Source organism: Pipra filicauda, unplaced genomic scaffold (genome assembly GCF_003945595.2).
Source record: "Pipra filicauda isolate LSUMZ 115617 unplaced genomic scaffold, ASM394559v2 scaffold9_size5747161_pilon, whole genome shotgun sequence".
Lineage (NCBI taxonomy): Eukaryota > Metazoa > Chordata > Aves > Passeriformes > Pipridae > Pipra > Pipra filicauda.
The window spans coordinates 5,209,199-5,234,883 of record NW_024105198.1 but is presented as its reverse complement, the minus strand read 5'-3'; the positions used below and the strand labels follow the sequence as shown (position 1 = coordinate 5,234,883).

Below are 25,685 nucleotides of genomic sequence, written 5' to 3'. Positions count from 1 at the left end.
CCCCTGTGATCTGCCTGTCTCCTTGGATCCCACTTTACCGGGTTGCTTTGGAAATGTGCCGGCTACTGCGTGTGCAGGATGGTTCAAAATCACTCACTCCTGTGTCTCACAAAAACCCAGGAAACCAACAGGGGTATTTTGTAAGAACTTGAGTATTTTTCACATGCACTGAATATTCTTGCTGAGTGAAGTAGCCATCATTTATGTGGCTCTCCCAACTGCAATAGGGATGCACACAGATAGCACTGGATGGTGCTCACCCAGTATAGACAACTGTTGGTAACTTCTTACGTTTTTATGATGCACCGTTAAAAGAAATGGTGTCACCTTTTAAAAACAGCACTCTGATGGAACTTTTGCTTAATGCAAAATTATCATCTTGTGCTAGCCAGAGATGGAAACCAAGATAATCTTGAACTTGGAGAAACTGCTGATCAAAGACTAATTTCCAAATTTGTTTCTGAGCTGCGCTTGTCTCCAGACACTTGAGAAGGAGGTTGGTTTCTTGGAGTGACTGGAAGTCTGAATGCCTTGCTTATTTAGTAACCACTGACCTAGTTAATGTTCCTAATACTCAAATGCAGCATATGCCTCATCTTCTGGTGTGACTTGGGTGTGCAGGCGGAACTTTGTGCCACCAGGGTGGCAGCATTTTCTTTGGAGTGAAAGATGCCGCAGTCCAGTTTTCACACTTTCTGAGTTTTTTTTTATTTTTTAATCGTTGAAACACCTAGAGCACCTCTTCTCCTGGACTTAGAGTCCTCACAGAATTCTCATGGCCGTAAGCGCTGAGAAATTTAAGTTGAGGGTAATTAATGCGTTATTCCACCCGGATGAGCTTGCATTGCTTGTGTTGGAAACAGTCCTAAGCACTAGAAAACTTGGTATAGAGAAATGCATCTTTATACATTGGAGTAATTGAATAAATGTTACTCAGATTCATTTCAAGGTGGTTGGTTTTTTACACATACTTAAAAATGCCAAACTCTTAAACCCTCTGGATCTTCTTAGCCCGATCTCTACTCCATCTTATGAAATCTCATTTATATTGTATATAACATTTATGTTGAAGCACACACTTTTTTGGTTGATGTTATTTTTGAGGACTTCCATAAGCAGCAAAGTATTTCTGAGAAATGAGAAATATTTGTGTGAAACTGGTGGGGAAAAAATCCCCTTCTTTTAGTGGTTGCAGAAGTAACTCTTAGCAAAGCCCACTCCTCCCCAGTCCTGCAGGCTGGTTTCTCCACCTGTTTCCTGGGCCGTGAGTGTTTCCAGAGATGCTCAGGCAGAAGAGGGTGGGCACAGCCACAGCACAGCCAGGGCTCCTGGATGGAACCTTTCAGGCTCCCACTTCAAGTGTTCTGCTCCCAGCAAATTGTTCCTGGCTATCAGCTGGTTTTTGCTGGGAGCTTTTTTATCATTTGGACCCTTTGTGTTATTAAAATTGGTACATAGCAAAACGTGGCCTGTAGGATTATAAAATTATCAAAACTAATACTAATTCCTTCAACATCAATGGAGTTGCGCCTGATTTACTCCAGCATGGCCAGTCCCCAGATGGTAGAGCATGGTTCCCTAAAGCCCTGAAATTATCTGATTATAATGAATTTAATGCTGATCATGAGTAGCAGTGGTACAAAGTATCCAGCTATACTTTTGAGAGCTTAAAAAGATCTTTCTTAATAGGCTTTCTTAGCGACAGTCTTAAAATTTAATAAAGCAAAAACAATTTCACTGTTCAAAGATGAATGCAGGCAGGGTAACTTTTTATCCAGTGGACTTCATTAAATAACTTTGTGCTGTTTGATCATATCAACGGTGACCTGCCAGGTTTAGGAGCTCCTGCAAATGACAGGAGTATTTAAAAACAACACTTTCAAGAGGAAAGCTGCTTTGCCCCCGCTGTTTACCCTACATCAGAGGAAAACTGATAGGTACCAGGTTAAACTTCTGAGAATGAAATGTCTCAAAGATTCTTTGAAGACTTTGCTTGGTGCTCGGGTGCGTTCCTATCTTTTTGTATAAATAATTCACACAGTATTAGTAAGTGTTGAAACAAATTGTGGCAGAAGAAATTTCCAGGTGTTTTCTACCTGATATTCTTCACATTCTTTTCATGCCTGGTGGGTTCATAAGAAACAGGCTGCCATGAAGTGGAGTAATTAACAGGCCATAACTCACTTAGCAGACATGAGTAGAAACCTTGTATTATATAAACTTTCTTCATTATTATGGTACACTTCATGCTGTTTGGATGTCTTTGGTTTTTTAATTCTTGTATTTTTAAGAAGCCTTTATAGATAGCACTTCTAAGGCTTATGTGCAGCATTAAAGAGAATGGTTTTTCCTGCAGAGTTAAATCATAGAATGATTTAGGTTAGATGGATCTCCAAAGGCCATCCAGCTGCATAAAGCCAGTCAAACAGAGCAGGTTTCTCAGGGACTTCTCCACCAGAGACTTTAACACCTCCAAGGATGGAGAGTCCACAGTCTCTTTGGGCAACCTCGTCTAGCATTTGATCACCCTCATGGTGAGTGGAAAAAAAAGAAGAAAAGAATCCTTATTATATGTGTTTGCAGTTTCACATGTTTCAGTTTGACTGTTGCCTCCCAGTGTAGTGCTGTGCACCTTGGAAAAGAGTCTGGCTCTGTCTACTCTCTATCCTCAGCAGTAATGAATTTTCCTTTAGTTACAAAAGCTATTTTCTGCATCTGGACAATAGCAGGGTTTGTAGTTAAACCCGGGACTGTATTTCCTTGAAGACCTTTCTGAAGATGTACATCACAAATTACCAACTTGATGGTTTGAAGGAGGGGGGTTGGGGTGTGGGTGGCTTTCCATTCCAATTACAGCTGATCTACTTCTGTCCATAAATATGCAACAATTCCATTCCAGAATATTTTCAAGTGGCTTCCACCTACTGGTGTTGTGCATTTTGTGTTCTCAAACTTTTACTTTGGCAAGTCAAATTCAGATATCAATCCAGAATTCTTGGCCAGCCTGCGGATTAAATTAAGGTGTATCGACCTCGCAGAAGCTCCTGCTGTGCCCTGGTGGGGCATCTGCCCAGTGCCAGTTGCATTTGGTAGGTGATGGGTTCTCTGTGTTGTTCTGCCCTGTGGAGACTGGTACTTTCTGCAGTTAAAATTGGAAGGTGGATTGGAGGAAAGTTTCCAAAGCCTCCCCAAACATCACATGCTTTTTAAGAGAAGGCACTGTTCTTTTAACCAAACAGTCCTGATTTATGGTTTATACCTCAAAGATGTAGACCTAGGGGTGGAGTTCAGCCCCTTGTGCCACTTGACAACACTGAAGTGGTAAAATTAATCCAGAAAACCCAGGATGGATGCTTCAATGCCTCTGTGCAAAGGGAGCACTTGGACTTTTCCATTTAATGCTGTATTTCTGTCACTTTGTATCTTTAACTCTGTACTTACAAGATACCCTGGCACCTTAGTGAGTCGCTCAGGTTTCTATAGCCTGAGAATTTACATGTGTTCAGGATCTTGCTGGATCAAACTAATTGTATGTATTTATGTAAGTGATTGACAGGCTCACTTAGCGTGCTAAAATAATGAGTCTCCCTCAATTTATTCAGCAGGAAACTTGATATTCCTTTTCAAAAGAAGGGCAATGATGTTGTTTAAAAAAGAAATGTGATGGCATGTTATTACTTGTGGATAAGATGTTATAAGTCTGAGTCGTGAGCTTGCAACAGCTTTCATTAGATCACGTACCCTCTCGTGCCTGAATAAAGGATGTATGGGCTGTGTTGGGTTCTGTGTTGGAATTCCCCCAAATAGATTTCATCTAGTAATTTCAAACAATTTGTGGTATCTTCTTTGAATGTTGTTTTCCTATTGTTCATTGTTAAACAGCTCCTGCCTTTAAACCCAGTGCCTGTTTCATCTCTGTGACAGATTGTCACCTATATATGCCTGGACTACACATCATTTGGTGACCATATTCCTCAGTATTCCTGTGGTAAAGGACATGGTTTCCTTCTCTACCCTCTCTCTTCTTTTGGGGAGTATTATATATTTTGGGCTTCTGAGCAGTTTTTGAAAACTGTTGCTTTTGAGGTGGGGAAGAAGAAGAAAATTGATTTTACTGTGTCCTTTTTAGCTAAGTTTCTAGTCTTCAAATATGAGGAACACTGCCTGGTGTTGAATCTTATACTGAAGTAAGGCTTTAGGTCTAATAACTTGGTGTCTCTGTGGCCAAAAAAACGATCACTTGGTATTGCCAGACCTCTATTCATTCATGTGCAACTTCTTTCTTAGCTAAAGTGCAGTAGCACTTAAATGCAGAGAATGGATAATTTAGTAGTTTGCATATGTATCTAAATGTCTGGATTTGCCCTAGAGTAAATTCTTAGCGTTCAGGTGTGTTAATCTAGGCTCAGTGCCTAACCTAATTTAACATTTGAAGAAGAGGGCAGTAAAATGGGCTGGAAAAAGATAGCAGGAAGAGAGGAACTAGGTAACCTTGCCTGTGAGGCAGGCTATTAATGTAGAATTATCTGGATTTTTCCCTCCCCACCACCTTTCCCCTATTTCTGTGTAATAGTCTGATGATAAAGGGCTTTTCCCAGAGTTATTTTCTGTTTGAGTTTAATGTCAGTGTGGAGATTAAAGATGTTTGTTTTCCATTGGTTTAGTAAGTCTAAATCCAGCCTTTGAAGTCAGGTCATTTGAGATCCTTTAGATGAAAAATCAACTCTTTATTTGGTAATCTACCCAACACCCTCAGATTTCAAGCTTAAATAAAATACTGCCTCTGCTACAAATGATGTCAGTATTGCCTGAGGTTTGTTTAAGCAGAAAGCTGAAGTCAGCTTGAACAAAACTTGGCAAAAGTGGGATGTTTTATTCATGTGGATGATTTGAATAATGTCCCAGAGTTTCTGTGGTACAATTTTTTTGCGCTTTATGTTTAAAGAGACCCCCATTCATTTAGGGGAAGCCCTTTGGTTGGGCTTCATGTTTAGGCTTATGGTGAGTGGTGTATTATTGCAGTATAAATACAGACTTTTTTCCATATGTACAAGCTCTCGTAACGTTTATGAAGCTGTGCTGAGGGCTGGAGGGCAGTACCTGAGAGATGTGGTACTCCCATGAGCAACCTTGGAAACTGTGAGGGAAATTAAAAAAGAATCCCATGAGTTTCAGGGTTCCCACATACCCTTTTCCTCCTACTCCTTCTTACTTTGCACGATGCCCTTTGAAGCTTCAGGGAAAGAATTTACCCCTCTTCATTGGATGAGTGTGTCAAGGAGCTCTTTAGAAGGTTATTTTTGAACTGGGGTGTATCAAGGTAGGAAACTGCTCCTGGTTTTAGCCTGTGCTTCTCCCCTCCTCAAATCCCAACAACAGACAAACCAAAAACCCACCTCCAGCTCAGCTACTAAACGCACTAGGGATGAGCATCAGATTCAGAACAGGAGGTGTGATTGCAGAGGGGCAAGGACTGTGCCTCTTTGACTTTGGAGTACAACCTAAGTGTGTTCAAATGGGGCTGTTCTCACAGATTTTTGTAGTTTTGAGTTTTCTTCTCCTACTGAATCCGCCACCACATGAGTATATTTGAAGCAGGACATTTGATTAAGTGTGTAGAAGTTGTGGGTCTCTCCGTTAGGGTTGTGGTAATGAATTCCACAAGTGCAAACCAGCAACAGGTAAGGTGGAGCACACGTCGGGCAGAGGAAGCTAATTACTGCCATTGATTGCTTGGAGGCCTGGTGCTGTATGTCAGAGTCTTTCTGTGTTAGAGAGACTTCTCAGCTTCCTGCGGCAGGAGCTGATGTTGTAACCACGGGTGGGGATGGAGCCCTGGCTCATTCCTGCAGGGATGCATCGAGGTGGGGCAGAGGGAAGGCAGTACAGACATGAAGTGGCAGTTCTGCCCTCGCTCCACCAGAACAGGTGACAGGAGGTGTGTGGACACCTGCGTACCCACATGCAAGGCAGGTGTGATCCAGAGAGGCAGAAGCTCTCCATGCATTTGCAGGTCTAGGGAAGGCTCTCACCAGCTGCTGATACTGGATAAAAGCTGCAGCTGGCTGGTATTTGGCTGAGGGTGATGTTTGAGTTCTAATACCCACTGCTAACTTGCAGCCACATCAGTGCTTTCCAGTCTGTTCATCGCTTGGTGATTTTTATTTCTTGCTTTCGAAACACTCAAAAAGCCATAGCATTAGGAACCAGATAAGTACCCAAAGGCAGATTTGTAATATTGTCCAAAAGTTTAAGCTACTAAAGATACACTTAAATATAATTCCACGGTATTTCCTCCCTGTTTTTCAGCTTTTGAATATTTTTTTGGATCCTGACCCAATGCTGAGTGGAGGGAGACAGCTTTTTTCTTGTAAAGCCTATTGAATTGTGAGCGGGGCACAAAGAGGTGTTTGTTCTGGAGCCCAAACCTGATGGGCTGCGAGAGCCCTCGACAAGGGCCCGCAGTGCTCCTTGCGCCGCGTCGCAGGAATGCTGGTGTTTGCGGAGGGGATGGCTGGGCTCACTGTCCAAACAGATCCCTGCTTGCCAACTGGGAACATATTGCAGTCTCTGTGAGGCACTCCATCACGGCTTGAATAGCTCCTCTTGTGCTCAGCCTTTCTGAATGCGAGAGAGAGAGAGAGAAATATTCCTTTCAGCCTTCTGCGATGTCAAAAAACCTTTAGTGACTGTATGAGAGCATTGCCTTCATGCAGGGGTTCAGGAGGGGAAGGAAGTTAGGAAGAAGAGATGGGAGTTTTACCATTTGTTGCTGTATTTTTAGATTTAAACTTTTATTCACAATAAAACGTTGCTGTATCTACTATTTCTTGGACAAAAAAATTTGAAAATGCACATTTTTAACATACCATTCAGTTTATTTTGAAAAAAAAATTGTTGTCGCTAACAAATCGATTGCAACTCTTTTCTAAGAGACTAATTTAGTGCTTGTAAAATACTTCTTTTCATCTTCTTAGCTTTCAGCTGTAGTTTGTAAATATAGTTGTGTATTAGAAAAGTAAGGCTTGATTCCACAGCAGCATTTGCCTTAACTGATCCATTACCTGTGCAAGCTTATCTGAAGTAAAAAGATTTTATACAGGCTTAACTCTAATGCATCTGATACTCAGTCGTTAGATAACTTGATATGGTTTTGATGAATTGATCTGAAAATTAGAATACATAGTATAGTAACTTGAGGCTCTTTGGAGCACAAGCAAAATTTCATCCTTGCTCCCTTCCCTTCCCCAAGCAACATTCTCCCATTCCCGAACTATATTTATATCTAACTTAAATAAACATGGATTATAATTCCTTTAAGTGCAGTGCTCATCTATTTTTGTTTTCAGAATGCTTCACCAGCGATTTTGCAATTCCAAAGTTAGGGAGCTTCTTACATGGAAAGAAAAGCTGATGTGAAAACTGGAAATAAAAAAAAAAAAGGTATTTTGAAAAAAAAAATTAAAACCAAATGAAAAATCCTGAGTTCTGCTCAGGACTTGACAGTGTGCACACATGATCTAAGAAATAACAAGAATGTGTTTGTTCTGGGACTCTTATGTGCAGGAGAGGGAGGAAGGACTTCAGTGTTGTCACTGTTTCTATAGTGACAGCTCATTCTCCAGGCAATATTGACATAAACTATATATAGTCAATCATTTATAGTGAGAAAACGTAAAGAAAAAAAATTAACCATGTTTGAGTGCTTATAAGCTCTTCACAGTATATTATAAATCGTATGAGGAAGTTTATTAACTCTCTGAGGATTGTGTAGTTCACTATACTGTGAGATGCTGATAAAATATCTGGATGTGGTGCACAGTTTTCTGCAATACCTGTGAATGGCTCTGGTTAATGGATTCAGTGTTGTATCTTTGGATATAACATATCCAAAAGTGCGTGGTGTTAAAAAACTTTTATCTTAAAGCAGGAAAAGTTAAATCACAGCAGCAATTTTTACCCTTATCTTTTATCATATATGGCTTAGTAGTCAGAAGCCAAATTTTAAAGCAGAGTAACCTGTAAGGAAGTGTTTAGTTGTGGCCACATCCTACCAAAATCTGATTTGGATGTGACCTTTGTAGGAAGAATGAGCTGAGCTTGAAACCTGAGTCTGGAAGTTCATGAATTATCCCCACAGATCTTGTACCACCAACTAATACAGAATTAGATGGGCAAGGCTCCAGGATGCCTTGCCTGGCTGTAATACCAGCTATAAAGATGGTGGCACCACAATATTGTGCAAAGTTGTGGGTTTCTCTGTTTGGCATATAAAACATAATATGTTTTTACTGGAGGACTCGTATCCAGGGGCAGCACAGCCCAGATTGACCCCCAGAAGGGCACTGGTTGCTCTCAGTTGGCCACACGTTCACTGTAGTAGGTGCAAGAGGATCCTGAAAGTGTGTTTAGCTTGTCAGGTCTTTTGAATTCCTGGTAGCCAGTGGGAGGGATGCCATGGCAGCTACTGAATGTCAGCTGAAAGCCTGCCTAGTTCTCATCAGAGTGTCATTAGGCTTTTCCCATAAAATATTTTGATTCTGGCAAACTTGTGTTTTCTATAGGAAAAGCTTGGCTTGCAAGTAGCTGCTTACTGATTTGGCACAGTGACATCCTTTGTTTTGGGTGAACTTTGGAAAAGTGAAAATTTTACCGTGCATCCAATGTTTTTCCAAATAGATCACTATAGGGCATTTTGCATCCTGCAGGATTTTGCTTAGGTGTGGCTAGAGTATTATCACAGGGGACAGATGAAAATCGTTTATGACCACAGATTTATGGGGTAAAATTTCAGTTTTTAATTGTTTCAGGATTATTCCATGCATGACAGAGTTATTTTCTACTGTAATTTTGAATATAATTTTCAGAATTATTTCATGTATGATGAGTATATGTATATCTGTGCACAGACATATAGAAAGGAGAAAAAGAAAGGAGTTAAATCCCTAAAACATATGGTGTGGAACAATATTTCTATTATGCTGACACATCAAAGTTTTTAGAAAAGATAATTTCCCTAATGCAAACTATATTGATTTAATGTAACTCAGATGCAGGGCAAAATGCAGAGTGACAAACCACATTTTTCAGAGGATTCTTTGTTGTTTTTTTTTTTTTTTTACTGTGGCTCTGGATTGTTATGACTTACTGAATCTTAGGTATTGAGGGAGAGTGATTTAGAGCTCAGAGAGCTGAGCATCCCTACAATTGATTTCTTTTCCTCATTCTTTCTCTTGCTGTTGATGTGGCAGTATCTGATAGTTTCTTTTCTTTGTTGTGCTCTCCTCTAAAGGGGGTATTATAGCTTACAGTGTAATGTGTGATGGGGTTTAGAGGTTCTTCAGTGCTGTTATGTGCAAGAGGTAATTTTTTGATGCTAAGTTTTCTCCTGACAAATAAATGAGGTGACTGTGGTTCTGTTGTGCCAGGCTGTTCTGCTAGCTCATGTCTGGCATAAAATATTTAATGTCTCACATTCAGAATCTCTGACAGTGTTGTTGCCTATAAATCAAAGGTTAACTTGCCTTCCGTGTCTGGAGTAACCCGAACATAAAAGTCAGAGTCCAGGAGTGTGAGAGAGTATGCAACAGAAAGGAGCGGAAAGAAAAGGAGGTGAGGAGCTCATGGTCAAAACTTGAACTCTGCTTTTGAAAAAAACCCCCACCATATTAGGTCTTTAGAAATGCTGCAAATAAAGACTAGAAGCTTAATGGAGAAATACATGTCCCTGGCACGAAGTATTTCTTTCTGAATGCATCATCTTTCTTGGACAGAACTCTGTTTCCAGGTCTGAAATAAAAGCAGCAGACTTAGATAGAAGTTGAGTTAAACTGTTCTGAGTTTTAACATAATGAAGTGAACCTGTTAAACACTCCCAGCAAATAGAGCTGCCAGTGCATGAGGTGTGTTTCTCCTGAGTACTTTTTTCTGGTATTTCCAAATCAGTTGCTGAACATCATTGCAGTCTTAACATCAGAAAGACTTCTGGTAAATAGTGCAGTCTTTAACCAGAAAGGTTGGTGAGTTTTAATCTCTGGACTTCCAAGAAAAATAACAATATTTTTTTTTTCAATATTCTGCAGTGATACAAATGCCTCTAGATTATTTAAGCTTCTTAGCCCGATCTTGTGATGTGTGCAGATTTTGGTTACTTCTTGATGGGTAACTGCATGAGCAAATAAATAGAGGGGAAAACAGTTGAGTCACAAGCCTGAGCCCCATGAGAATAGATCTGAAGCCAGCATGATGCAGTGTTACAGAAACAGGGCTTTCTTCGAGCCATGGAGACTCTGAGTCACCAGGACAAATTGTTTTCGTTATTTTTTTAATTGTGTGCCGGGAGGGCTGATACACAAACTTGCATGACCCAGTGAGTTGTTTTGCTCCGTTAGACAAACACGGTTGGATGGACAGCAACCCTGACTCCAGGTATTCCTGTCCCTTCATCACCACTGCTGTGGATGGAAGTGCTGCCTGATCACTGAAATGCTTTAGAAATTAAAAAGTGCCATTCACTCCTTGAGTGGAAGGGAGGACAAAGCAAAAGAAGACTATGCCTGTGCATTTCTTTCTTCTTTTCATAGTGAAGCACTGTGGTTGTGGGTGTACAAGTTGCACAGTTGTATCTGCATGAAGTTTTGGGGGCATAGAAATACCATTCGAACTTGAGAGAGATTTTGAACGGAATTTATGGCTTCTTCTTACATCAAAGTTGAATAGTGTTTAGGTGCATAAATGCTAGGAAGAGGGATTTTCTTTTTTTTTTTTTTTTTTATTGCTCAAAAGTCATTTAAATGAAACAAAGTGGATAAGCTTTGTGTTTTAATCGGTCAGATTATCCCATTTCTGGAAGTGTTCAAGGTCAGGCTGGATGGGACTGGGAGCAACCTGGTGTAATGGAAGGTGTCCGTGGCCATGGCAGGGGGGATGAAACTAGATGACCTTTAAAATTCCCTTCCAACCCAAACCACTCTGTGATTGATTCTGAGATTAAGTCAAGGCTGCTGTGCTCCCCATTTCTACCTGGGCACACACAGTCCTTACACTTGCTGTCACATGCACCCTTGCAGCCACAGGGACCAAAGATATGTTTCAGAATTTTACCTTTTAAAAACTGGATATATTTTTTAAAAATACCGCACTGCCTGTATTTTCTTATCTGCCACTTCCCCTCCCACCCCTTTGGACTCTTCACTTACTTTACTAACTGAGGTGTTAGATCCCGACAATAGAGTTGGAGTAGAAATTCAAATAATTCAGAAGACAGTTTTTCAACCTGAGGTTGTTAGGAGGAAATCAAGAGCATTCCTTAAATAGTTGCGAAGTGGCTAAATCCCTTCTCCCCACACCCCACTCCTTTCTGCAAATTCCAGACCCGGCGGGTGGAGTTGTCATGGTGGGCTCTGTTGTGCCGGGGTAATCCCTCTGGGAACCTCCTTAGCCTGGGAAGGGCCCCAGCAATGGGATTATTCCAAGGCAACTGCACCCATGGAGCCTCCTGAGCGGAGGCAGCCTCCAGCAAGGCACAGCTTCTCTTCCTCGGCTGGGAGAGGGACGCCGAAGACCTGGGAACCCTGAAAGAAAAACTTTCTGCTCATATGTTTGAAAACTTTTTAATAACCTCTGAAGAGTGATGGCTGGTTGAAATGCTCACTCCCCGGAGGACAAGGGGCCTTTAATCTGCATGATGAATGTTTTGGGTAGTAAATTAGTTTCACAGTTGCTACAGCCAACAAGAAACTCCCCTTGTTGCATTTGAAAATTCTGAGTATTGCAAATGCGCCACAGAGAAACTGTCCTAGATTCGTTCTTTTCGGGTTAGGAGTGTTATTTTAATAATTGGAAGATTCTTAGTTAATTACACAATATTTGTTTCTCATTGGCAGTTAATTTTTATAGAAAGGGAAGAGTCTCACTCTCCTTGCTACATCATGCTGTGTGATAGGATTTTTTTTTTATCTGGGGACATGGGGAAATAAGAATTTATGGTTTATTTTTTGAAGGATGCAATGCTGTCAGTACCCCGAGGCATGTTTTAAACACAGCTCAGCTAATGTGCTCCTTGCAGTGGCTCAGTTTAGGACTATGAGAAATGAAGTGAAAACAAGGGGAGGGTGACAGGGCCCTTCAAGCAGAACCTGGTGAGTCACAGCCTTCCTCCTCACCTTTAGTGTTTATAAATGAGAGCAGGATGTGGAAAAGCAAGTTAGTGCCTTCTATGGGACAGCCAGAGAGCTGAGAGCTGCAAGGAAGAGTCTTCTGGAGTAGAAGAGGCGAGAGGAAACCAGAGTCAATGTAAGCAGCTTCTTGTGCCTCGCTGGGATTCAGGTGGCTCCGCAGTGGGATTCGAGCACCTTCCTTTAGGTTTGGCAAGGCTGCAAGAGTTTCAGACAGCAGCAGCCAAGAGAATTGTGGCTCTGTGAATGTGAGCCATGAGGAAAGCTTGAAACATGGGGGTTTGTTTGGGCTATGGAAGGGCAGGCTCAAGGGACATGGGGCAAAGCGAAAGTGGGCAGCTGGGGGCTTTCAGAAAAGGTTGTTGGAAAGAAAGTCATAGAATGCTCCTCTCTCCACTGTTGTGCAAGTTAGACATCTTTCCAATGCAATGGAAGGCACAGGCTGGGGATTTCATGGAGCTGGAGCCACTGGAGATGCTGAAGAGGTATCATCAGTCAGGAGAGGCTCAGGTAGAGCTGGTGTTCCACCAGCGCCCTGTTTCAGGGAAATACTTGTCTGTTGCACTTACTGATCCAGGAGAACAATGTTGTGGTTAAGGCTTCTCTCCTTAAGATGCAAATTCTTCTTTTTTAATTCCTAATGAGCTACTTCAGGATGTGAGTAAAGCTCAGTTGGGAAAACCCTGGGCTCACCAGCAGCATCTCTGAGCACTGCACTGAATGTCACACTTAAGATTTTTAGCTTGCATTTTTTTCCAAGTTATTCTAGTATAAGTGCATTACTGTAATAAGACTCCCAACAGAGGGACAGAAAATAGTAAATATAGTGAAATTTTCTTTTAATACTTACTGAATATATATGTACATATGACAAATATGTATATATTATGTATTTATGAAATGTGGTTTTACTCCAAGGAGATGGCAGTTCACCACAGCCTCACAAAATAGCCCAGCACGTACCTGAGTACCAACAGTGTTCATGGTTCTCCTTCCCTCCCCACCCTCACAAATAAAGAATGTTTGCTTGTGACAGGTGGATATTAATTGCTATATTGTTGATGAGCACATTCAAATAGAGAATTTCAGATGATTCACTGAAGTCCAGGATCCAAACATGTCACAAACAAAACTTGTCAGCCCTGTGATGGTGATGGGTGGCACTGTGGCAGTGCTGGGTGGAGGGGAGGGTTGGGGGCTTGATTTAGTTTTTGCTGGCTGGATGATTGTTCTCACTGTGGGTGGACAGGTAAAGAATAGCCATCCCCTAATTGCTGCCTCGTTTGGGGCAGGAAGAAGAGAACATACTGTGTAACTTTATTGTTGGCCAGGTTTGGGTCTGTTGCTGATTGTACAGTCGCTCTGGTGTTGCCATGGGAATGCAATAATTATATTATAATTGGAGCATTTTCTTTTACTGTTGCACAAAAGTGGTGTTGTATAATTATTGCTGCCTTTGATGGATGTTGTGCTCAAAGCTGAGTGTTTAGTATTTATATAAACCTGTTGCAGAGAACAAAACTTTCTGCAAGTGGATGCCCTTTTATAAATGTGCCCAGCAGCTGACAGATGCACACACACACACTCCCCAAAAAGCATTGACATCACTAGATCATGTTGAAGAGCTGTCTCAAAATGGCAAAGGGAAAATAATGTTTATAGTTGAACTTCCCATCCCTGTGATGTTCTCATGGCTTGTTGTTTGTCTTTCTACAAATAAATAACTTTATTGAATTCAGACAAATAGTATCTTTATGGTATGTAAATGGCAATGTTGTTAATAACCAGTGCAGAAATAAAATAATTCTCATTTCATGACATCTGTTTCCCCTAAAATTGTCTTCTGGTTAAAAGTTAGTGCATTGGTTCTGTAGGTCTGGTGGGAAGCTCAGCTGGAGGGTCCTTTTGCTGCTAAAAGCTTTAGCAGTGTAAAAACTTCATAAATGAGTTTTTTTTTATTATTATTTTAAAGTGAAGCCTGATGCTGACAGAGAGCTCCCATCATTTCTGTGGGTCAGCAATAGTTATTTGATGGGTCTTCCCTGTTTCTGAATTCAGCTTTGTGGTCTCCTTTTCTCTCTTGGAGCCTCCTGCAAGAGACAGGCTGCAGTTTTCTGTGCAACATCTCTCTAACCCTTCTTGGTAGTGCTGTTCTCTCTGTTCACCCATGGGCATTCTGGCATATTTCTATCTTGAAACAAAAGCTTATGCAAAGGAAAAATAAAGTAGTGAGGATGAGGAAGACTTACTTTTTCCAAAACAGAGTGTTTTTGTGTGTAATACTCTACAAATTTTTGACAGACTGAAGTTATATTCAGGCTTAAGTATTGCTTTATGACCTAAATCCTATTCTGGGTTTGTGTCCAGTTACGTTCCCACAAACTTCCTGTGTGACCCTGCATCAGGCATTTCATTTCTTTGTCCCACAGTTTCACTTGTGAAGCGAGGAGAATAAGAACCCCGCTCCAGCCAGATGTTCTGGGGATGGATTCGTGAGTCCTTGTGGGGTAATGTGGTGCTGGGTCACAGAAATGCTTTTGTGCTCCTGCCTCAGATGTCAGGCTGTCATCTTGGGCTATTCCTCACGAAATGAAGGTCTCTCTGGTTTCAGGTTATTGTGTTGTGGCTTGTGTGCTAATGGATTAATTTCAGATGTTTTCAACGTAGTTGGTTGTTCTCTTTGTTTCCAAAGTAGTCCTAATTTATTTAACAGTATTTGCCATTCAAGTCAACTGATTTTAGGCAGATGTTTGTCTCTTGTGTTTCAGTCTAGACATCTGTGATTTACAATCTGTAGCCCATCTGGTGAATTGCCATGGGAATATGCTTATTTTCAATGCTTGAAGTATTGCAACATACCCTTTGCAAGTGTTTTTGCAGTAGCAACTGGTGAGCCAACCATCAGAAAAGGTTTATTTTAGCAAAAGAATCCAACTTGTTTGTTCAGATTAGGGCAGGAAAATACTCCATTTCTCTTCAAGACAACAACAACAAAAAATGTTCCACTCCAAAATGTTGCCCATAAATTGAAACTCTAGAATGATATATGGGTCTGGTTTAAAAAAGAAACCAAACCCACCTGGGAATGTTGAAGAACAGTAAGAGACCTGAAGAATGCATCTTGTCCATCTCTGTTCTCTGTGGCTGAACAAATTCACTTGTCTAACCTTTTTGAAAGACTTCAGTGAGCTTTATATTGTCAGAGTTTCTTGTAACTTGTAAATTTAAACATCATCACTGCAGAGTACAGTTGCTGGTTCTTCATCACTGGTGTAGGATAGACCTATGCTTTAGGACTGGGTCCTTGTAGATGCACCAGGGGAAGATGTGCCAGGCTACTAAACAGCCTGTTGACCTTTTCTGGGCTTTTCTCTGCTTATTAAATTAGTGGAGTGTGATGAACCCCAAAACTAGGGTGCAGGGTGGCAGGTGAGGAGTGAGACAGCTCTTTACACTCTCAGGATGACTCTCTCCAAATGTAAAACATTTCATGGTTGAAACATCAAACATTTGATGTCTGAAAAGCTATTAATTCATAGTTCTGTGGTGGATAAAAGTGAGCATTTAACCTAACTTCCTCTTGGAATTCAGTTGCAATAGTATTGTGGTAACTCTGGACAGGGCATGTTTGGTGCAAGGGATAGTTTTTAGTTAATTTCCTGTTTTTATGGGTTACTGTATTATTTCTAGAATATGCCCCAAACCAGAATACAACATCTGGGAGACACACACTGCAAACGCTGCTGAGTAGGAATCTTGTGGTTCTTACATTAAAGCTGTTGTTTAACTCCAGGTTGGATGTGCTTGAGCCTCCCCACTGTGTGTAGCAGGTCAAGTAGCAAACACCGGTAAAATAAACGGCTTTCAAGAGTCTCCCGTGTAAACAGCAAAGGTGCCGTCATGTAAATAAGCCAGAAAATGCTCGGGGAGCTGTCTGCTTGATGCATCTGGCACAGATTTCTGAGTGGCTTGATTTGATGTTTGGTTCAGTGAGTTTGTCTGCACATGTTGAAAGCATCAGTCGAACCCAGACTGGAGCCTGGCTGGTACTGTCGGGTCTGTGGCTGAAGGTCCAAGGGTTGAATGTGTCATAAAGTATATAGGATTTGCAGTTTGATGTTAATAATGATGAAGCAATGAAGCTACAAGACACCAATGTGTTTTTTGTAACTTAAATCGATTTTGCATTTCATTTTTAATTACATTTACGGCAAATTAACTTGATAACCTGGGGGAGTGGGTAAAGGACTGTTACATTTGTAGCCTCTCCTAATCTAGGCCCAGGATTTAGAAAAGATGGAAAAAAACCATAAAAGGGTCATAGAAGGAGTTTCAGAAACACATTTTAACTACATCAAAAGTGCTTCAGTCTCCTCTGTCAAACACTGTGTTTACATCTACAGAATTGACTGTGTTCAGTGGCTAAGCCATGCAGGTGCAGGAGTCTGCAGGCTGATTTTTTTCTTTCTTTTGGACATTTCATTTGCATTTAAGCAGTCATCTGTTGCAGGATCCAGGATCATTTGAAATCCATGGAGCAGTTTCTGTTAAACTTGAGGGGTTAGGTAATGTTTTTTTGTTTTGTACTCTTAAAAGGTGAAAAAATTACTTCATACAGCTAAACTGTTGTGAGTAGAAAATAACCAGTTGAGGTGCCAGGCAGTGTGAATGGACGTGTGGCAGGCATCCTTTTATTCACATCTCTGTGTGTAGATGAGGTTGTCTTGAAAATATTGTCACATCTGTATGGATAAGCAGTATAAAACTGTGCTGCCTTTTTCAGGCATGAGCTGGTGCCATGGTGAAGACCAAGTGCTGGACACTTTCCTTACCATTTATCAAAGCACAGGGTTATTGATAACATTATTTTAACCCCTTCCACTGCCGTGCCATTGCCACATTGAATGCAGCATGAGTGGGATTTCTTTGTCATTCCAGACTTCTCCAAAGATATTTTTAAAGCTGTCATTTTATCCCCTCAAGCACTAAGTGTTGTGAAAGCTGCTCCTTCTTTTCTCTCTAATGTGGAGCTGCTTTAATATACAAATTTACACTCATTGAAGGACAAAGTATTTGGATCTTGATCAGCAGCAGATTTAAGACCCTGTGTCCTAGGAACTTAAGTAGACACCTGGGAGTTGACTCTTCCTCTGCCTTGTACCATACGTGAGCAGAGTTAAGTTAGTGAATGAATTAGCTCTTGTCTAGGAGAGAGTGCACCTAAAAATTGTGGTGATGTTTGTATGTGAAAGCTCATCACATCCTACTTTAAAGGTTTTTACAAAGTGGTCTGACACACTTGTGTTTGCTTGTGCTAAAGAGCACTTTTAGGCTGCGGCTGAAAGGTTGGGGAAAAAACTCACCACAGCTCTGCTGCAAAGGAAAGATGAATGGAAGCATCCAAGATTTTTTTGTTTTCCTTGTCATCACCTTGTTTGTTCCATAAGGTGCTTTGAGAATAACCAAGTGGAGGGAGAAGACACGTGTTCCTGACAGAGAGCCTGTTTGTGCTTGTTTCATTGAGGAAATTGTTCCGGAACAGCTGCTCATCCATGTGAAAATGCAAACCCTTGGGTCCCAGCCAAGGTCAGCAAACCCTGGGTCATTTGTTTTAGCAAAGCAGGCCAATTTGCCCTTTAATTATCTCTCCTTTTTGTTCGGTCACACCTCTTGCTCCATAGATTCACTTCCTGAGAAGTGCCCCGTGTGAAAGATGTTGTACCTGTTTTGCTGTAAATCAGGGGGAGGCAGAATATTTTTTCATGGGTTACTTATAACTGTTAAGCTTTATAAAATATAATGCACTTATTGCCCTGGATTTAATTTTCCGCTTAGCTAGTTCAGTAGGTTCTTGTTATTAAAACATACAGGATTCTTAAATTTCAAAGTAAAAGTGCAAAATCACTAAATTTCGTATTGTTTCTCTGCTAGTGCAGGTATTGTGGTGTGAAATGGTAAGTTGGTACGTGTTTGCTGGAAACAGAGCTGAGAAATTCCTGAAGTTGTGGGAGTTTTCAGTAACTGCTCTCAGAATGGGAACTTTATAATGAAGCCTGGTCGGATTTGCTTTTAGTATGCAAAGCAGTCACTAGAAATGTTGAGTTAAACATGCCCATGTGCTGGGGCTGAATGAGCAGAACATTCTACAGGGGACATAATTTAGTAATGGAGAGAAAAAAGCAATGCTCTATAAGCACTAAGGAAAATAATGTAGTAAAATGACTTCTTTGCATTATAGCGTTATGTGGAAAGAAAGAAATAGGAAATATGTGTTACTATAGCTGGAGGAACTGAAATACCAGATTTTGGCTTCTAAAATTTAAGGAAAAAAACCTGATTTAAGTGATCTTTAATGCATGCATAAAAGGTCACTTGGGAACAAGAGAAAAGCATACTTATCCAAAACTGGTTTTATACAAGAATTTTGAAAGTGTCATGGATTGCGACCAAGGCTATAATTAGCCTTGAAAACCTGGGGCCAGAAGTTTCTCAAGTACATTGTGACATTGTTCCTGAAGGAATAAAAATGACCAGAAGAATTGTCAATCTCTGTGTGACAGAAACATTCTCTTGGAGGGAAAGAGGGAGACAGAGGTGGAAAGGAGTTCTGCTTTGATGTGCAGCTTCACCCAATAAACCATAGCACAAGAAGGAGTAGAATGGTTGTTGTCATTTCCATTAGACTGAGCGTGCAAGTGCTTTTTAAAAAGGCAATAGATTTGCAGAATCTTTTCGGTTATCTAAAATGGTTAAAATAATCAGCTTCCATGCGGTCAGAGGAGTGACAGAGCAGCACAAAAGACACAGAGCATGTGGCTTGGAAGAGGAGGACAGGCTCTGACTGGGGTGTCAAGCTGTTAATTATCTCTGCCACAATAAAAGACTGAGTGGCTTCTTTTATTGTCTGTTAATTATTAACGTGTTAGAAATAGGAAAACTTTGTGCTCTGCCATCTGGGCACTAGTGGAGTCTCTCACCTGCCTGACTACATGGACTGCAGTGCCTTCAGCCTGGTGGCTCCTCTGCTTTTCCCCTTATTTCAGAGGAGCGGGAATTGTTTCCTTGCACCTGTGCTTTAGATGGATCCAACCCCAGCATTCTGGGGCAGCCCTCCAGGAGCTGATGGAGATGTGCTGGATTCACAGTGAGGGACCTCGGGGTGGAATTTGGTCTCTGGCTTTGTCAGCAGAGGTGGCCAAGCTCTGCTGGCTCAGTTTCATTAGGCACTCAGGAGACAGCCTCTGCTTGCTAACAGGTTTGAAAAGTATTAGAGCGAGCTCATTTCGGTGTGCAGCATCTGTGTTAGAATGGGTGGACTTTTTCTCATTAAAAGTTAATTTTATATTGAACCACGAGCTTCAATTAAAACTTGAGAAGTTCTGATTCCCAAGAGTACACATTATTTATATCCATCCTGTGAGTACAAGCAACGGAGGAACATCCTTCTTTAAATTTCTGCTTTTTAACAGTTCAAAATGATTTGAAATAACCAAAAATACTGAAAACACCCCCCCAAAACAAACAAACAAACAAAACAAACCCCAAAACCAAAACCTCAAAAACCCAAAAAAAGGTATTGTTTTCTTTTAGTATTAATTAGAGAATTGTTTGACTACAAGAAGAGTCTTCAATAATTGCTGGGACTCATCATGCTGTGGAGGTTGGGGTCTGTATTTCACTTGCTACTGCTTGAAGTTGTTTTGATACCCTTGATGAGAGGAATGCATTAATGTATGCTAAAGTCATTTGGCTAACCCTGAAATCAAAGCACTGGAAACAAAATCTAGCTGCAAATCACCAGGCTGTCAGTCTAAGACCTGTTACCCAAATGACTTTAACAGTTTGTGGGTCATGCACAAGGTTAAGACTCATCTTGCATGGTGCACGTTTTGATGATAAAACACAATATTATTTTTTTTTATTGGAGTGGAAGTGTTACAGTCAACAGTATCGGTGTGGGAGTTTGATTTCTTCCTGCAAGTAGATCACTAGTCCATATGAGCAGCTGGCACAGGCTTTGGAAGGACAGATATGAAGCACTCTGAGCAAAGTGCTTCTTATTTGTTGTGCAGTCTTATTTACTCTGTATGTAGAAATTCCAAAACTGTTCCATTTTTAAGTTTGTTTCCAAGTCAGAGTAGCTATTTTCGAGAAAGATTGGCTAAGGTCAATACAGTTATAACTAGGCAGTGTTTTGGAGAGAGGGTGAAGCAGGTTATACATTAAAGTTTCATTCTATTAACTGATGTTTACACGTAACATTTAAATTATTGTCTACTTAAATGGTGAACCCAGGATTTTTTTATTCTATGATGACTTTTTTTCTTGCAGTTTTTCAAGTTTGAGAAACCACTGACAAGGAATGAGTCAGTAACTGTTAACTATTCATTTTACCTAGTCTCAGTCATGTTCTTTCCTGAAGAACTGAACAGCTCTTGATAATCAAGTGTGGATTAAATCCCCAAAAAGTGTCACTGTGTGTTCACCAGTACTGGCCATTACATATAGATGTACAGTTATCTATAGCTATACTGTCCAGCTTACTGTGGAGTGAAACTTGGCAGTGTGTACAGACGAAAGTTGATTCTGAGAGAAATAAAAAACTATATTCCTCCAAAGAAATTTGCGGGAATGTTTTTTTATAAGGAAAACACATTTATTCAAATTATATTTCTGTAAAATTCCTTCTGAACCAGTTGTCACTTCATATTTTTGATGGATTTAAATAGAGCCATTTAGATGGCAGCTCCTTCCCAATAATTGCTTACTGCTCAGGCTGAAGTTTTTTTTCATTGACACTGAAATTGTTGGCTGTCTGGGGAGACAAATAGTGTTGAAAGTGCTATAGAGTAGAGGGGCAACCCATATGAGCTGAATAATAAGAAGTAATAACTTCTTTCCCCTTGCTGGGCCTGTAGTATAGGGTAAAGTTCCCCACTTAGCTAAGTATAGAGAAGAATTAAGTGCAGCAGACCATGCACCCAAACTATTTAAACTCCGGAGTTTCCATGTGCTTTATACACTTGATGATGAATTACCATATTTCACATCTAGATGTGAGTAGTAAAATCTGTAGGTGCTGATTAGACTATAAATAACTGGATAGTGAAAACAAAACAGGATCAGAGGAGATAAAAATAACTCAGATGGATTCCTGTGTGTAACTTGGGTTTCGAGAGGTGGGATGTTCTGCTGATTGAACCATGAGGAGCTTGAGGAGTATAAAAATGCAGATGGAGAGGGAATGACTGTGCTAATTTAATGTGGACTGGTTTTGCTAATATCAGGCAACAGACTGTGACTCACTTTGTTGTTGGGGGTTTCATTAGATTTGTCTAAATTTTAGGAGCAGTCACTCCTACAGGCCATTAGGTACCATCTGTGCCTGAAGTCCTTCATGTGTTTTAGTGTTCAGCTTCCTTCCCTAGAACGTGATATGGTTTGGAGATGTGAGATGGCTTCTCCATCAGAGAAGGTGATGAAGTTACCTCTTGTGTTGTTAGTCAAAGCTAAAATTCAATTTGCAGTGACAAGGAGCTCTTCTCAAGAGTTTGGTCATGGGGTCAAATGGGTTAATTAACAGGTTAATGTCAGATTTTAATATGTAATAAGGAAGGAATGAAAATAATTTTTCTTTTCAAAGTAGTAAACTCTAATTGCAAACATCTGTCTGATGTTTGGGGGGTTCATTTTACTGACAGCTCTGTATGATGTTCCCGATGTTAATGGGTGAATCAACGAGCAGCTGAGAGAACTATTTCCATTTTATCTAGACACTTTCTTTTAGCTGTGAGGCTCTGTTTGCAAAAGCCCAGTGGTTATGGCACTTGCTTTGTTGTACTTGTACGCAGTGCCTCAAAATGGAACTTGCATGTTCAGGGCTGGATTTCAGAGTGGAAACCATAAGCTTCTTGCTTGTATAACCACATTCCAAGGTTAGTCTGAATAGCTGAGATAATGAATTTGGTCTTTGTGCATTCTTAAATAGATAGATAGTTTTTCACATATGTGATTTTTTTTTTTTTTTTTTTGCTACAATTGGACGCTTTCCTTGGGAGCTGCCTAATTCCAGGCTGCACAGTTTCTGCTTTGTTCCCTGCTCCTGTGCCTTCGACAAGAATAACTTAACCAGATTTCAATATAGGAATTGTGGGCTGCTAAAGGACATATTGTGTTACTGCTTAATGCTGTATAAGTTGATCAGTGGGTAATATAAGGTCTATGTTTTAGCTGTTTTATGATGAAAATATTATTTCAGCAGAATATATGGTAAAGTCATTGAACAATGATCTTATTCTCAGAATGATGGCGCGAGGCATTTTCCATATACCAGAAATTAGTGGAGCTGCTCATTTTGTTATTGCAGGCTTCAAAAATTAAGCTATTTTTAGTCTTTTTGAGCAATTATGCTATTTTTTTACTGAAAAAACTGATATATTATTACTCTCTTTCTTTCAGGACCAGCAGAGGTTCCCATGATGTCACCCAATGGATCCATTCCCCCTATTCATGTGCCTCCTGGTTATATCTCACAGGTATGTCTCTGATGCATATAAAAGCAATAGCATTGATCCAGATAGAGAAATCTACTTGGCTGAAGTTTAATTTAGAATGTTAATGAAAATGGTAGTACACATTTTGACTCCTCTTTACTGACAGTACACACACATTTGCACAAGTAACCATGTGTGTGCACCTTCACACACTGGTATGTGTAATAGATTTGGGTTTTTTAGCACTAGCAAAAGCTCTGTACACAGATTGAGCCCATATGTGCAACTTTCCTCCCTTTGTGAGAGGGGAAGAGAACTCCACATTGTTGGATGACACCTTAAGTTCTTCCTAGTGGAAGTGAGAGAAGGAGCCACTCTAGCTATAAAATATGCTGTTGATCCTCAGTATTTTCTTAGTAGAAATCTTGCAGCATACCAAACTCTGGGGGGTTTGGTGTGTTTTCAAGAACAAATGTGATTTAATTATTTATTTATAGAAAAATGGAAAAAGCTTTTCACAGAGCTGTTGGGTTTTGGAACTCTTGGACAGCTATTGCTCTTCTGTGTAAATAACCACTTCAGATTACCAGATTGTTTCTGTTCCTTCCATCTTCTGCAAAGCTTAGGCTCTTTCTGAGGTAAGGAAGAAAAAAAGAAAAAGAAAAAAGAGATTGATATAAGGCAGAACAGCTGTGAACAACACAATAAATCCAGTAATTTCACCATTTTCATTGAGACGTGGACTGAAAGCTTCATTAAAAATGTACAAATTATTTCAAATATCCTTGATGAATAGCATAAGGACTTCTGATACATATATTTTGGCGTCTTGTTAAGCAGAAAATAAATGATGTCCTGGAATCTCTTCCCCTCCCCAGGAAACATGTGAGCTTGTGTAATTCTGAAAAATTGTAGATGGCGTCATACTTAAATCCCACAAAATACTGCAATCACTCTGTGGTATTTTAACTTCTGAACAGAGTGAAAACATGCTTCAAGTATGGAGGAAGTTGTTTGCCAACCTAGCAGAGAAGGCAGCACCACAGGGTGGTCCTGCTCCTCAGTTATCCCAAGGGGAGTGGTTGGGGTACATTTTGACAGCATTTGCTGTTTAATACTCCTCATGGGCTCACCTAATTTAATAAACTGACCCATATCATGCAGAGGTTTTCCTAAAGATTTATTCTTTTGAAATAACTTTTAACACCTTTTTAATATTAAAATGTTTATACCCCTCCGCCTCTGTGCTCAGATAAATGGTTGGGGATAATTGGAATGCCTTCCAAACCAGAGGGATGAAAGTCTTCCAGCTGTATCTCTGTCTGAGCCCAGTTGCTCTGTAATGCTTTTTGTGGGGCACCATAATAATTCCACTAAAGAAGCCTTTAAGTAGTTTCTTAGCCAGAAAAAAACCAACCAAAAACCCTCTTATGAAGCAATTTTTCCAAGGAGCTGGAAATATGTTGTAAACTTTTAGGGGAAAACTCTGTATTTGGTGCTTTTCAGCAGCAGAATGTGTTTTGCTGTGTGGTGAGCAAGCCTCTTGCCTTTCAGGCCTCCATATGAAATAGTAGTTGAAAGTCTGTAGTAATGAAATTAGTACTTCATTATAGTAAATGTCTCTGCCTTATTTGCTCTTGCTTTTGTCCCTTGCCTCATAGTTAAAAATACTGTTTTATGATTAGCAGAGAGAACACAAACTTAAAATGGCAGGGGAAAAGCCATAAAGCAAATGAATGCACTCTGAGATACCAGTTGAAATATATTTGATTTTTGGTTTGATTTGTCCCCAAAGTGTACATCTAAGAGTCAGACAGAACACAATACCCCTGTGGAGAAATAACAATGCCTATTAAAAAAAGGCGTGTAATCTTTTACCGTTTTGTTGTGCCAAGCCTGTTGGAGCTGTGATTGTTAGCCCTAAAGATTACCTGAGTTATCAAATGAGCACAACCCTGGGTTAACGTGGTTCTTCGTTGCCTCTCCAGTACTGGGAGAATGATCAGCGAAAAGTTGGCAAGAGGATGTGTGCCCCGCAAGTACACACATAGTTACACTCTGTTTCTAGACTTCAAGGACCATATTAAGAGTTGTGACTAAAAGCTGGGTTTGTTGATGTTAAGGAGGTGTTCCCAATGATGAGGCTTAGCCAGGGTGGGAAAAATTCCAGGAAAAAAAATAGAAGACAGACACATACCACCAGTTCAAATCTTTCACGTTATGGTTTTGCTTTCAAAGACCTGTTCTATGCAGCCACTATTTTGCATTTCCTTTTCAGCAGACAAACCTCTGTGCACCTCTGGCAGATAGGAACTATCAGACCAGAGTTCATGTCCCTGCAATTCTTTGTGGACTAAGGGTTAGTTAAATATAGACATGAGAAGTTCCTTGCTGTGCTCTTGGTGGATAGTACTGCTGGTGTAAAAGGTGGTTGTGGAAGGTGACATGGTAGAGGAATCTGTGTTAAATGCTGCCATGTCAACAGTTTTGGCTTCAACTGCTGAATGTTGAAGGAGCAACTCCTATGACTTGTCAGGAGCCAGACACAGGCTGTTAATGCCCATTCCAGTTCTGAACTGTTTCCCTGTTGCACATGCTGGAAGGTCACTCTGCTGGAAGCTTCTTGTCATCATGGTCTGTGGCCTGATGCCTTCTCTGGCTACCAGGGTGCTCGAGCTCCCTGGCATCAGCATATTTGGAAGATTAAAGGTCATGATTTGGGTGCTAAGCTGTTACATTTGGTGACATCCTCATGGGTTGTTGTTTCTGCTTTTCACAGTGTACGTTTAGGAGAAGGAAAGGAGGATTTGGAGTGTTCTAATAAGGAGAACTAGAAAAATGGAAATATCAAAAAGCACAATCATGAACTTGTTTGTGTAATGCTGTTGGCTAAGGACTGCTCTCTCCAAAATAAATCTGGAGCAATTCCACTGGAGTTTGAGGAATTACTTGCGTGTAGTTGGATATGAAAATCTCGCTTGAAACCCCACTTCTGATTTTATTTACAGATATTTTA

General features: G+C 40.4%; 1 protein-coding gene across 2 annotated transcripts in view; it reads left to right on the top strand.

The window, feature by feature from the left end:
- FNDC3B (fibronectin type III domain containing 3B) overlaps nucleotides 1–25,685 on the top strand; it is a 191,305-nt gene that overhangs the window by 70,949 nt on the left and 94,671 nt on the right. For both annotated transcript variants that reach the window (XM_027724625.2, XM_027724627.2), the window contains exon 4: nucleotides 22,635–22,711. In XM_027724625.2, coding sequence (XP_027580426.1) covers nucleotides 22,635–22,711 — 77 coding nt within the window. The remainder of the gene's footprint in view (nucleotides 1–22,634; nucleotides 22,712–25,685) is intronic.